We start from the raw sequence: 13,886 nt of genomic DNA, 5'->3' as shown, positions 1-13,886 counted from the left end.
CAAGACTTTTTTCCTTAACTCTCTCAAACTTGTGTTAGCACTTTTAATCACTCACTTTCTCCTACCTAATACTCACTCTTATCCACCAAATTTAGTACACACACCTCACCAAGTGATCACACTACCAAAATGCGCTAAAATCCTAATTTGCTCTAACTATAAAAGTAAAAATAAAACTCTCGATTCTATTATATATTACAACTGTTGAGGGAATAAAATTAGTAGTAAAGGAATTATAAAATAATTTATTCAAAATAAGAGGAAATTATAAGAAAATATAAGCAAATTTTCAAGTCATCACAATTTCAAGGTAATCATGTCAAGAAACCATCTCTTTTCTTTTAATTTGCAATTGAGTAGAGATAAGACTTGATTTTGATAGATTTCATGGAAAATCTCATGGTTTGTGTAGTGAATCAAAATTTCCTTCTTTAGTTGAGGAAATTCAGTTTTAATATGTTAATATCAGGGTTGCTATGAATTATTGGCCTTGCCATGTGGTTTTTCAGCTTTTATATGATTTAGTAGCTTTGCTGTAGAAATTCCAGCTTGTAGAGATGAACTGTTGCTTGTTGGCCACCCTTGGCATGGTGACATATGAGCTAGATAATTGTCTATTTTGGGAGCTTTTTTGGTCCGAAATAAGTCGCTTTTATAGCCTATAATTTGTGGTCTTGATTTGGATGGATTTGCCATGAAGTTGTATGTTGAATTTGGAGGAAAAGTTGAGGACCAAACAGGGGAGATGCTGTCCGAATTTTGGGGCAGCTTATTTCCTTTAATTGTGGGCTTATTTTGTGATAAACTTGCTTAAGATGCTTGGCAAACCTTTAATCTTTACTTATGTGTTGAATTTTGGTTGAAATGGAAGGGTTTTCATTGGTAATTTCCTCCAATTTGCTGGTTGAAATTTTGCTTGTTGGCTAAGTGATAGTGAAGCATGTTACCTTGTTTTTCTCCAACCTTTTCATGGCTAGTTTTGGGCCAAAACTTGTTTCATACAGTGGTTAGGACTTTTGTGCGTCGAAGTTGGGTGAAAACTATGAAGGTTGGAAGGTGAAAAACCTCATGATTTTGCTTGTTTCATGGCTACAAAAAAATTCTGGTTGGGATGGCAGCTTTGTACCTTGCTGCCTTTTAGCCTCAAGTCCTTAGTTTTGGTAGTCTTTTGGACACAAACTTGTTCATCCACCTAAGGTTTGGATTGTTGAACCATAATACTTTTATCTTGGTTGTTCTTAGAATTTGTTGGTGGTCAAGGGCATAACCCGGGGGCGAATTTTTGACGTTACTTTGTTTGAACTGGTGAGTGTTCTAACTGCATATTCCTTGTTCATTGCTGCTAGAAATTACTAGGGCACTTGATTTGTCATTTTATAGGCGAATGTGTATTTTACCACACTTGACCTAACATGATTAAACTCTTATTATGCAAAACCTTTTCACAAGAACTAATTTCAACATATTGTTGGCTTTTTCCTTTGGTTTTTATTTCAATAAAAATTAGAAAAAACTCTCTTCTTTTGTATGTTACATCTGAAATTGTTTTATGGGTTTTCTAATGGGTATCAAATAAGAATTCATTTTTTGAGTTTCAGGAGTTTGTTTTCTCAAAAGTAAAATTTAATCCTGCAAGTGTGAATTTAGGACAAAAATGATTGATAGTGCAAATGTTTGAAAAAGATATAATTCATTACAAGCAATTTGTACAACTTTATAATAGGAATGCAAAACGTGGTGTTACTTATATCAAATCAACATGGTGTTATTTGACCTTTATATTTTGAACTTTTGCCTTGTTGGTCAACTTTGATCTATTCAATTGCCATTGCCCGACACATAAATGCACTAAGGATTCACTGACCACTCATTATAAGTTTTTTCGGCACAGAATATCTCGCCATCTATCAAACTATATCTTACACCAACTTTTAATCATCAAAATAATTTTTTTATCTCAATTCAACCACTCAACTAACTAATTAGTATATCTGTGGTTGAAACTATGTACTTTATCGTTTCATCAATAAAGTTTGGTTTTTTTTTTTTTTAAAAATATCCATGGTTATTTCAGCCTATTTTGCTCCCAATCTACAAAATAAACTGAACATGTACAACTCATGTATCAAAACCTAAGGATAAAAATCTCCACTGAGTTGGCAAAAAACTCTAACAACCTCTAAACTATATTTGCTCGTATGCTTTTAGTCACTCAATTATATATATTTTTTATTTAAAATGGCCACTCAAGCCCCAAGTCTATATATTAGTGGTCATTGTGCGCCAAACTGAATGTTAATGTAATAGAATAAGTTGCATGTGCACTACACATCCCAAAGGACGCGATATGTACGCGAAGCTCGTTTTGTTAGCATTAATAACAATATTTGATGGAATGACTTAAAAGTTTAGTGACTATATTAAAATAAAAAAAATACTTGAGTGATAAAAAATGTACGAGCGGAATAGTTTAATGGCCACAAGAGTTTTTTGCTTTCAGGTCGAAAAATTCAAGGGATATATTTGCCCTTAGATTTTGACACATAAATTGCATGTATTTAGTTTGGATGAAAGGACCATGGATATATTGATTAATTAGTTGAGTGGTTACATTGAGATAAAAAATAGTTTGATGGTCAAAAGTTGAATCAGGATATAATTTAATGGCCTGGAAGATTTTTTTCCTTTCCCTTGTAAGGTTGATTTCTTGACATTTGGCAGAAAATTCTATTGATATTTCGGCCCTGCATGGTTCAAATAGTTGGAATTCTCCACAACCCCCCCCCCCCCCTCCTCTCTTCTTTTGCAAGTAAATTGGCAGATTTTAACCAAAAATAATTGAGTGCAACGTTGAATTGGACCTGAGAAAAAAAAAATTCAAGCACGATTATGTCGATATAATTAACTCCAATTCCATCCTTTTTCTTTTTAATTTTCCTGTGGTTGACTTCTAATTCTTTACCTTTACGTCTTATATTTCCTCTTGTTTAAGTTATGTTGACTTCATTAAACTAAACTACTAAAACATGTTGGTGTTTCTAGTTTAAAAATAATATTACAAATCGTCTTTCTTTCCACATGTTTCTCATGCTTTTCAAGTTAGAGAATGTTCTCATTCACCTCTACCCTTTCAGAATTCAAGAAAAACTGCCTACTGAAAATAATTTTTTTCCCTTGAAACCTAAAATAAGGTAGTAGAAGTACAGATTGGAAGAAAAATTAATAAACAACCCCTTGAAACAATAACTAGTCAATTTTGAACAAACATATGTTGTTGAAGATTATAATTGAAAATTCTTGTCATGTAATAATGTCAACTTATTTTGCTTTTGAGCCAGAAAAGCTTCCCAATTCCTGTATGTATATATGTATGCATCTGGTTCTAAGAGAAATTCTAGACTTAATAATTGTATCTTACTTCATCCTTTGATCAAAATCCAAAAAGTGGCAAGTTTACTTTCAAGTCCTAGCATAGCAAATGACGGGAGAAATCATTGCCCTATGTATATATATATATTTTTTGGGAGAAATCAAAAGGGTGAAGTCAAGATTCTCCGTTTAGACTGAAGAAATACACATTTTACTTTTGCAGAACACGTGGCATAAAATCATTGCCCGATGACTCGTGACTACACAACGTACTCTCTCACCAAATTCCACCCAACTGAACAGAATTCAGATGGCCCCATTTCGTCTGTGTCACTATTTCAGATTTCAGATACCATTTGCCAATTCTCTCAGTCACCCCCTCCTCCATCATCACAAAAACCCATTACTCCTTCAAGAAACCAATCCCCAAATGTCCATCCCACTTGCATTAAAAGAGTAAGGAGTTAAAACATACTAATTGCATTGCAGTTGAAGTACTCATCAGCAGAGCAATTAATAGTAGTACTTAAAATGGAATATGAAAGAATCCATAAGAGACCTCAGCAGCAGAAGCAGGTCTATCATTTTTTTTTCTTTTGGGTTTTTGTCTATTTTTTTTTTTATTCTTTTGGCCTTTGTCATTTGTCACTGTTAAAGGAATTGTAGGTAGTAGTACAACTTTCTCTTTTCCCAATGTGATTGTAGTTTTTGTAGTTTGCAAGTAAAGCAGCAGACATTTCATTTTCAGCTCTGTTTAGACTAGAGTAGTAGTACTGCAATAAATTTTTTTGTTTGTTTTTGTTGGTTGCTTCAAGAAATAAAACAAACCCTTTTGATCTGTCAAATCTTTGAACACTTAGTTCCAAAGTGCTACCATTTTCCATCATTTTCAGTTGGCTTTTCTTGTTTTTTCCACCTAAAACAGTTGTTGTTGTTGTTGTTGTTTTATTGCTTTATAGTTATCTCCTGGGAAGTTGAGGACTATGATATTGGGGACAGGAGCAGAGAAGAAGAGAAAACAAGGAGGAGACGAAGAGGAAGAAGAAGATGAGGAGCTCGAGAGTACTAGCCTTTCTATGAGAAGATCCCCAGATTTTGAGATCCATGATTCAGGTATGACATTTTTGTTCACTAGATCATGTTATTATACGACATTTATGTGTATTTTCATGGTTGTGCATCTTTGGAGTAAAGGTTGTTACTTTCTGTGGTATTATAATTAATTTGGTGGAAATGCTTTCATTTCTTAGCTGGAAAAGTAAAAAGGGTATGAGGATTTTGACTTGCCATTGTCAATTTGGATAATTTAGGGCAAATGATTTGCTTCGTGGATGGAAAAAGTAAAAGGGTATGAGGATGTTCAATCTGTTTGGAATCTCCATTCAAGTGGGACCTACGGAAGATCTCTTTTTTTGACCATGATGACTTCAATCGTGAATATCATGTTTTCTTTTCCTTTTTCTTTTCTTGACTTTTAGATGCTTATAGCCAAGCTTGAATAGAATAGTAAGGCTAAAGGAAGAAAGGGAAAAATGAAAAAGGAAAAGGAAGGAATCCTTTGTTTTCTTTCAATTTGAAAGCTGGGAAACTGAGTCAAGACTTGCTTGCTTTGGAATTTTGCGAGGAAAGGTATCTGATAATTTTTAATTATTTTGACTCAATGGACCAGTTACTGACTTCGGATGTATATATATCCATGTTCGTTGAATCAGGGGCTATTAGTTATGATAATTGCAAAGATGTAGATGTCGTGACTGTGATTCCAGAGTACACAACTTTGACAGCACCAGCATCGTCAGTCAACTTGGAGATCACTTATGATGGTAGAGTGAAGGATCACTCCTTTAGTAGCTCAAGAATTAGGTCTGTAGATGACAGTTCTTTCCACTATGATAGTGGGACTGATAGTATGAGTGTGTCTTCATCAGTCTTTGAGTTCCAGAAGTCTGACCATCGGGCACCACAAAGAGTGCCTCTTGCACCCTTTTCAAAACCGGCACCATCGAAGTGGGATGATGCACAAAAGTGGATAGCAAGCCCGACATCTGGCCATCCGAAGAATGGCCAGGTCAATCAAGGGATTGGATTGCGGAAATTCAGTCAATTTGGTTATGGTAGCCGGCAATCATCTACCAAGGTGGTTGTTGAAGTGCCTGATCAGAGAATGGTACCATATGAGGAACCGGATACCAAGCGGATTGACACTAGCCAAGCTAAGAAGGAGACCGGAGTGCAGAAGTCTGTGAGTTGGGATTCTAATCAGTTTGCTTCTGAATCATACAGCAAGCCAGTTCCCATGATGGAAAATTGCATCGGAGAGTCAGCAAGTAAGATAATATGCTTTTCATCAATTCCTTTGCCTATTAGAATTCTCAAGTTTCTTATCTGAGCTACGGTCTGGATGATGTCCATGGTACTTATCCTAGTCCAATGAAGTAAATCTTGGGTTAAAAAAAAAAAAATTCTGTAACCTGGAATCGCGCTATTTCATATCTGTCATATCAGTGAGCTAAAAATAAAAAATCTAACTTTTTTTGGCAGAATTCTGATCTTGATCATTCTATCATTGATTCAGAATTCTTGGACTAATGCAGTGTTGTAACAAAAAGTGAAAAGATTTTCTTCAAGCAACAATGAACTGATCTGGTTGGAAAAAAAAAAAAAAAAAAACTTTAGGTAAAACTTTGTTCTATCATGAGTATCTCAAGTCTTTAAATAACAACCCTAAATTTCTGAAAACTGGCAGGACATGGCTGTTAAAACCTTGAAAGCTAAAACTCCTTGTGGTTCATGTGATGATTATACATCCCTGCTTTTGTATCTAATCTTTTATCAGAGGGCACATATTAATCTTTATGCTCGCGGCATCTCTTTTATTTCCAATTAAGTATCTGCATTTATGTAATATGGTGAAGATTGCTTTGTGTAAAAGATTAAGTTTACATCTTTCAATGCCTAAGCTTTCATGTAAAGCATATTTTCAATTTTGGATTATTGAAGAAGATAGAGTTGAAAAAGGTAGCAAATCTGTCTATACTTAAATAGTGCTTTAGTTTGCTTTAAGGATTTACTAAAAGATTGCTCTAGACCTTCAAATTTGGTACAAAATATTAAAGCGTCTTTTGGTGCCTTGTATTGTTAATTTTGTGTTTCTTCCCTAGAAATTCTCTTCATTTGCATCATTGATGAACTTATGACTAGTTGATCATGGTGCTTTCTTTAATTTGGTTTGCTTTTTACGAACTTCTACCTGTTAGTGTATACACATATAAAATTTACTCTTTTTTAAAAGGACTTCTAGATTTTGCTTCTTGCCTTGTTTGCTTTGTGTTTTTCATCTTCTTTTTGTTTTTTTTTTTTTTTAAATCTGAGTCAATCTTCAGATAACTACTGGTCAGTGAGATATTTAAAACATAATGGATTGATCAGCTGCTTCTTCAAGCTTCCTAGCTCAATTGATAAATCAAAGGATCAATGCCCTTGTGATACAACTATGAATCTCCATGCTAATCAATGGGCCTCTTTCTTTAAAAATAAATTCAGTACTGATGTCTAGGATAAATGTCATAGGGTCAAACCTACTTCATCTCTGAAAAGTGATATCGTCAAGTTACCTTCTCTTCTTTGCCTATTAACTTTCTTGCCTGTTTGGATAGCTTTAGATTATCAAAGTTATTCTCTCTATGTATGTAGAAAGCAATCTATCACTATGCTTATCTTGTTTATCTCTGCAATTATTAATTTGAGTATGCTGGATATTTTTCTTGCACTTCTGCTGTCTCCAGAAAAACATGTTTTGCTTGAATACTACTTCTTGTTAAGAGGAGTTAGGTGGGAACTACAGCCAATAATCCTAAATGAACATTTTGCCTCTGTTTTCTCTTCACCCTTTTGATGGATCTTTATTCAATATGAGAATAATGAAACTAATATAAGATAACTCATAGCTAGACTCAGAATGGCTGTCAAGAATTTTTATATTATTTTCACTCAAGGACCATTCTCTATTAACAAAAAAAGACCTTAATTTACCACGTAACTGCTTTAGCTTATCTAGATTGCATGTCCAAATATAGGCTTTTTTTTTAAAAATATAGGCCCAGGACTTGTAATTCCTGGGCCTTAACCTTAGCCACTAGACCAATGTCTCCTTAGCGTCCAAATATAGGCATATACATTTGTAATACTATTACAAGGCCCCTCTTGAAATATTAGTTGCAATACTAAGTTTCAAGTTTCAACACGAACACTTATGATGTAGTTTTACCCATATCAATCATGATAGTTCTCAAGATGCCTTGCTTGGTTAGGTTGTAAATTGCTCAGAATGTCCTTAACTTTTTCAAAAGGTTCCATCGGGTCTTTAAACTTTCAATTTGTTCATTTTGGTCCTTTATCATTCAATGCTGAGCCTATTTAATCCTTGAGGTTTCTTTCACAAATCAGTTAATACCTTTTACCCATATAAAATTGTCTATTATATATAAAACACCAGATCTGCCACACGGATTTGCTGAAAAATATTGTTCAGCCACAATGCATTTGGAAATCTTATTGAATCCACGCAAGTAATTTCATACCTATTTTAAACTAGTGACTAAAAAATGAACAAAAAAAAAATTGAAGCATTTGAAACTTCAATTTTGGTAAATTTCTGGGATAAAAGGCTTATCAATCAGCTTTAATTGCATGTCTCCACCTTTATGGTGTGGACTGCAATAATGCAACGCAGCGCAGTTATAATGTCAGATTGAAAGTAAGATCAAGCTATAGCTCAATCTGTCATCATGTGGACTGAAGTATTGTGTGCTCTGATTTGTTGAGCATGCTGATATCATGGTCAGTCTATTGTACATGAACTCACAAGCTAGATCACAATCAGCACTATTTTTCTCATATACTCGAATTATTTTAGTAGAACTTTATGCAAAGATGCATGTATGTTCTAAGGATGTTTACTTCCTTGTATGAAAGTACCTACTTTAAATATTCTTATTGATCTAAAATCCAGAAACTGAATAAATTTTTCTTTTGCAGTTAACCTGAGCCGCCATGATTCATCTCTTTCCATCCATAGTGCAACAACATTCATACCACCACCATCAACTGCTAGGTCTGTGTCAATGAGAGACATGGGTACAGAAATGACTCCAATTGCAAGCCAAGAGCCTTCGAGGACTGGAACACCTGTGAGAGCAACAACGCCAGCCCGAAGTCCTAATTCTTCTAGGCCTTCAACTCCAGGAAGAGATGCCCCAGCTCCGTCTCCAATTGATCCTCCGAATGAGTGTTTAGATCCTGACAGAAAAGAGTGGTCTGAAAAGGAACTCCAGATGAAGACTCGAAGAGAGATCATGGTCCTGGGAACTCAGTTGGGTAAGATGAACATAGCTGCCTGGGCTGGAAAGGATGATGAAAATAAAGAAGCATCAGCATCGGTAAAAACTATATCAACAGAACAAGAAGCTAAAAGTGTCATTGAGACACGTGCTGCAGCTTGGGAGGAAGCAGAAAAAGCGAAATACATGGCCAGGTTATTTCTATAAAATACTTTAATATAATTCTAAGCATGGTTCATTCACCGAATGTGACTGCTGCTTTATATACAGCAGCAAGAGTTATTGTGTTACATTTTGCTTTTTGCAATCTAAACTGCTCTGTCAGTTCTTCATGCTTTTCTGCATGTTGGTCTCTGTAAATACAATATTTTCCTGGATACTGCATGTGGAAGATGTTGCTGTGGTTCTACATGCTAGATATCGGCAATCAGTCACAGGTGTGATGTAAATCCATGTGCATAATTGACAAAAGGACACAGAACTTAAAGTTGAATGTAAATCTAAAGTGAAGGATAATATAGTAGAAAGGAGGGGATATTACCTGCCAATTCTTGACTAGACTTTGTCTCAACAAAAAAAGGTTTACAAGAATTCTTAAATATGTGTATATCAAACTAGCAAATTAACTGATCAGAGTTAAATATGTCATTTGGAGGGCTTATATAGTGATGCAGTAAAGTTTGCCAATCTAAAGCACTAACAATGGAACATGAAAGTCAAGTTGATTGGTATTATTATTTTCATTGTTTGGCTGGGGTCTCTGAATTATATGCTGTCTAATTAGACTCGGAAAGTACTGTGGATCTTTCAATTTAGGTTCAAAAGGGAAGAAATCAAGATACAAGCATGGGAAAATCACCAGAAAGCAAAGACAGAAGCTGAAATGCGAAAAACTGAGGCAAGTTCCCTTTGGTTCCCCCCTGAAACTTGTACACCAGATTGCAGATGTGCACGGCATTCTGGATTTCTATATCACATGCATGCTAACAATTTTCAGAATGTTCATTGGCCCTAATTGTTTATTTATAATTCTATTTGTTTATTGTTTAACCTCGAATCTTGAAACATTACAGATTTCACATACTCTCCTGCAATGTACTGTGGTTTGCAATTTAGGGGTGCAAACGAGCCGAGCTCGAGTCGAGCTTTGGCTAATCGAGCTGAGCTCGAGTTAATTTTGTGAAGCTCGAACTCGAGCTCAAGCTCGACGAGTTCAAAATATCGAGCTCGAGCTCGAGTCAAATTCGAGTCGAGCTTAAAAAATAAAAAATAATTATTTATTTTTAAAAATGAATAAAATAATATTTTTTTAATAAATAATAAAATATTAGGGATATATATGTAATTTTACTATTAAAATAAAAAATAAAAAAATATATATATAATTGAGCTCGTGAGCCGCTCGCAAGCCAACGAGCTTAATGTTTTTGAGCTCGAGATCGACTTAATTAGCTCGAGTATCGAGTTCGAGTCGAGCTCGTATTCAAGAAACACCCCTAGTTTGCATTCAAATGAGAGGACTTTTATTTAAGTTTTTGCAAATGAATTTCAAGTGCTCAGCTGAAATTACATCATCTTTATCTGCTTCTTTTCTACTACTTCACTAGACTGAGAGATTGGAACAGGTAAAGGAAATTGTTGACTCATCTTCAATCATAAGATGAAAAATTAAGACAAGCGATACAGACATGATATGTGATTTGTGTATGAAAAATTTCCTTTCTCCCTGTTTCATTCCATTGTTCATCTAAAATACACAAACCACCCATAATTAACAGATCTCATGAAATAGCTTATATAACATTCCAAGGTCTGATAGAATACTGGAATACGAAAAGCAGTGATACAAAATTGCACTACACAGTTGCTACTTCCTCAAATTCAAAGCAGTTATGGGGAAACAACCCCTAAGATCAGTTTAAGGAACTTTGCTGCCTGTTCATCACTCTGTCGCAAGTTATAGAAGCTGTAGATTACTCAGTAATCCATTTTAGAACTCAATTATAACCGTACTAGTTCCAGTTATTTATTAAGACTTAACTATTTAAAAAGAGAAAAAAAAAAAGAAACGCAGTTGGAACTAGATTTCGTATGTAGCATCATATAAGGTTCAAAGTTCTGGTAGAAAAGTTGTACAACTGTCACTAGATGGCATCATGAGATTTATGTATGATGTGATTTACACCTCAAGAGACTTGGAGTCAAATTCTAGACGACCAAATTAATAGATAACTTTTATCAAAATTTACTTGTGTTTGAAGTTTATAGTTGGTGGTACAATTTCCATGGTTCCATTTTAACAATTTGGAAAAAGGCAGAAATAGTTCTCATACATTGCATGTAGGACGTGAATGTTTTATCTGCTCAAGTGTCTAATCCTTCTGAAGTAACTCATATTTGGTTATTTCTTGGTGCTGACATTACATGATCGTAACTATAGCTCATGGTTTTTCAGGTGGAAGTAGAGAGAATGAGGGCCAAAGCACAAGATAAGTTAATGAGCAAGCTGGCAACTCTTCAACACAAGGCTGACGAGAAGCATGCAGCAGCAGAGGCTAAGAGAAACCGCTGTGCTGCTAAAACAGAGCAGCGTGCAGAATATATTCGCAGAACTGGGCACGTGCCTTATTCATTTTCCTGCTGCCATTGGTGCTTTTGAAGCAAAATCCTTCGGCCATTGTTACAAATGATATGTTTCGTGTAGTTGTCCTTGTATACCTCATTTCAGTGTGCTTTGTAAAAAAAAACCTAACTGGTCGTCGTCATGAGATATTGTAACTAAGATCATGTTGATTTGGCCCCCTACCTTTTTTGTTTTTGTATTTTAAGGCCTAAATATCGCAGAATTTGATAGTAGAGCTCTCATAATCACATCCAACATGGGAAAAATAGACAAAGAAATAAAGGTTATTTATTCAGAGTGTAAATATCAGCTTGCGATCCTGAGGTCGCGCTTCTGGCTCTAGTCCTTGGGAACACCTATGGGTGATCATGTGTGGTGTTGGCCTGCTTTGGTGTTGATCATGTGTGGTGATCATGTGTGGTGTCGGCCTGTTTTGGACTTATGTGGTCGGGATCCCTGTTGATCTCTGCTGCTTTCTCCTACTTTCTCCAGAATCTGTTGGTACATTGCTACCCAGTACCACCTCAATTCGTGCAGGTTGCTCGGGAATGTCACTTAATTAACCTCTGAAGTTAAACAAGTAAAAATACTGTGAGGAAAACAAGTGCCAACACGAACAAGCTCACTGTCCTCGTATACTGGAATCATGCAAATCAATACTTCATCTGCTTATAAATTTTGGTGGCAAGCGTGCTCACATTGTCCATATTACTATTTAACAGTCAAATGACCCGTATAAATGGATCTAGAAAAAGTTTTTCTTTTTTTTGGGGGGGGGGGGGGGGGTGGGGGGAGAGTCAAGGCTAGTTACCTCCAAGGATTAGCAAGGGGTAATCTCATGACTTGATCTCTAGTCTCAACTCTCAACTTGGTGAGGCAAAGGTCTAAAGTACGGCCCTGGAAAATGGCTTCACTCATGGACTTAATAAGGGATAGTTGTCCATCCTATATAAATTTTAAACGTTTTCAGTAGCAATCGTTCCTAAGCAGTGTAACATTTTTTAAACGTTTTGTAACTCTATATAAATTTTTTGTGCATCCTTACAACAGGGATCTGATATTTTATTACTATTCATGTGGGTCCCATATATAATAATTGTATCTCAGTTGTTAAGTTTTATAAATAGTTCACGTAGAGTTGCATCTTATTCAGAAAATATTATATCGTTTAGAACAGTTATTACTGACAACAGTTGGTGCCCTTGGTCTATAATTGAAATGGGGCCTGACACTTGCGTGTCAGGTTGCCCATATTAATAAGTTGTTTGTATTAGATTATGTTTTTCTTCTAGGTGAATCAACTAATAACACAAGAGTTTGCTATAGATTGGATATAAGAAAAGCGTTTTTTTTTTTTTTTTAAATTTATGAACTATTGCATATTTACATGTATATACAATGGGGCCTTGTTTTGCTCAACCTGCTATTAGGCTGGTCCATGTGCAACCATTTAGTGGAACCAGCGTCTTAAATGTTGTGCCCATGGAATGATTGAAAGACAATAGTTGATCGTTTAGTTGCAATAGAAAGTCCTGTAAAGATTGAACTTGTTGATAGGCGAAATTTAAAAAGTTTGTGGAGAGATTAAAATTGTTAGTATTAGCATGACGATTGCCGAGTTTTGATCGGTTTATGACAATAATTGGGTGTTGGTGAGTTATTTGCTACAAGTAGACTTCGTCGGTATGGATTTAATTTTCCTTGATCGTAAGAATCATTGGTCTCATCTTGCAAAAAGCAACGTAGTGGTTAATTGTTTAGTCAATGTGAAAGAATCGCTAAAATCATTAAATTTTTTTTTTTTTTAGTGTAAGTGGAAGTTTTCAATTCAAGATTTCTGACCTCTTACTTACTGTCACTCCCCTCGTACCGTTCAATTCAACGTATCCTCTCCAAATCATTAAAATTAACATTTGGCGTGATGTACTTTTTGTTGATGATAACAATTTTTTTTGTATTTGTATACTTCTGGCTCCAAAATGCATGGATGACTATGCAAAGTAAGCCTGTAATTGCAGAAATAATAATATCTTAGATTTTATAATTTTTTGTTTAATATAAAGATAGAGAGATCGTGTGGAAGAGAAGTTATGGTTCGATCGTCATTGAGTGAGAATAACGCTAAAACAAAAAAGTATGTATAATTGTGGGCATTGTGAGTTGGCAATTAAATTATTAATGAATATTTTGCGCTCGTTGAATAAAGGTTCGATTGAGTTGGCAATTAATGAATGCTTTGGACTCCTTGAATAAAGGTTTGGACTTTGGATTGTTATTATTATCCCATAAGGACATGTTCCTAATTGGCATCGGCTGGTAGTAGTGTTTAGATGTTTGTATTGACAATATAGTAGGTTGAATTGATTTGGAGCCGATTGTCTAAATAGGTGGTCTCATTGCCATAAACAAATGATTGAATTGTGTCATCCTGAAAATAATAAGTTCATGATCATGTTAAATAATATTAATAAGAGTAAATTTTATACACACTTTCAGTGTACACGCTATCATGGTTAGATGGGTAAATTCAAATTTTGCACATATTTTATATATCT

At 35.0% G+C, this 13,886-nt stretch overlaps 1 protein-coding gene across 2 annotated transcripts; it reads left to right on the top strand.

The window, feature by feature from the left end:
* Positions 1 to 3,735: 3,735 nt before the first annotated feature.
* Positions 3,736 to 11,530, top strand: LOC113717227 (uncharacterized). 2 transcript variants are annotated; one of them, XM_027241943.2, is made up of 6 exons: positions 3,736 to 3,945; positions 4,329 to 4,482; positions 5,082 to 5,696; positions 8,407 to 8,902; positions 9,525 to 9,606; positions 11,164 to 11,530. In XM_027241943.2, exons 1-6 carry the CDS (start codon positions 3,901 to 3,903, stop codon positions 11,365 to 11,367), a joined length of 1,596 nt encoding a protein of 531 aa, XP_027097744.1. In that variant the 5' UTR covers positions 3,736 to 3,900; the 3' UTR covers positions 11,368 to 11,530. The 2 variants fall into 2 exon arrangements, with proteins under 2 accessions (XP_027097744.1, XP_027097745.1); XM_027241944.2 differs by lacking the exons at positions 3,736 to 3,945; positions 4,329 to 4,482 and adding an exon at positions 4,862 to 4,998.
* The last annotated feature ends 2,356 nt before the right edge of the window (positions 11,531 to 13,886 follow it).

The sequence above is a fragment of the Coffea arabica genome, chromosome 11c (assembly GCF_036785885.1).
Source record: "Coffea arabica cultivar ET-39 chromosome 11c, Coffea Arabica ET-39 HiFi, whole genome shotgun sequence".
NCBI lineage: Eukaryota > Viridiplantae > Streptophyta > Magnoliopsida > Gentianales > Rubiaceae > Coffea > Coffea arabica.
The sequence above is the reverse complement of the archived record's forward strand: the minus strand, read 5'-3'. Positions and strand labels throughout refer to the sequence as shown.

Coding starts and splice junctions, on each gene's coding strand:
- LOC113717227 (XM_027241943.2), top strand. CDS start 3,901: ATGGAATATGAAAGAATCCATAAGAGACCTCAGCAGCAGAAGCAG. Junction 4,483..5,081: donor TTTTGAGATCCATGATTCAG/GTATGACATTTT, acceptor TCGTTGAATCAG/GGGCTATTAGTTATGATAAT. Junction 8,903..9,524: donor AAAGCGAAATACATGGCCAG/GTTATTTCTATA, acceptor CTTTCAATTTAG/GTTCAAAAGGGAAGAAATCA.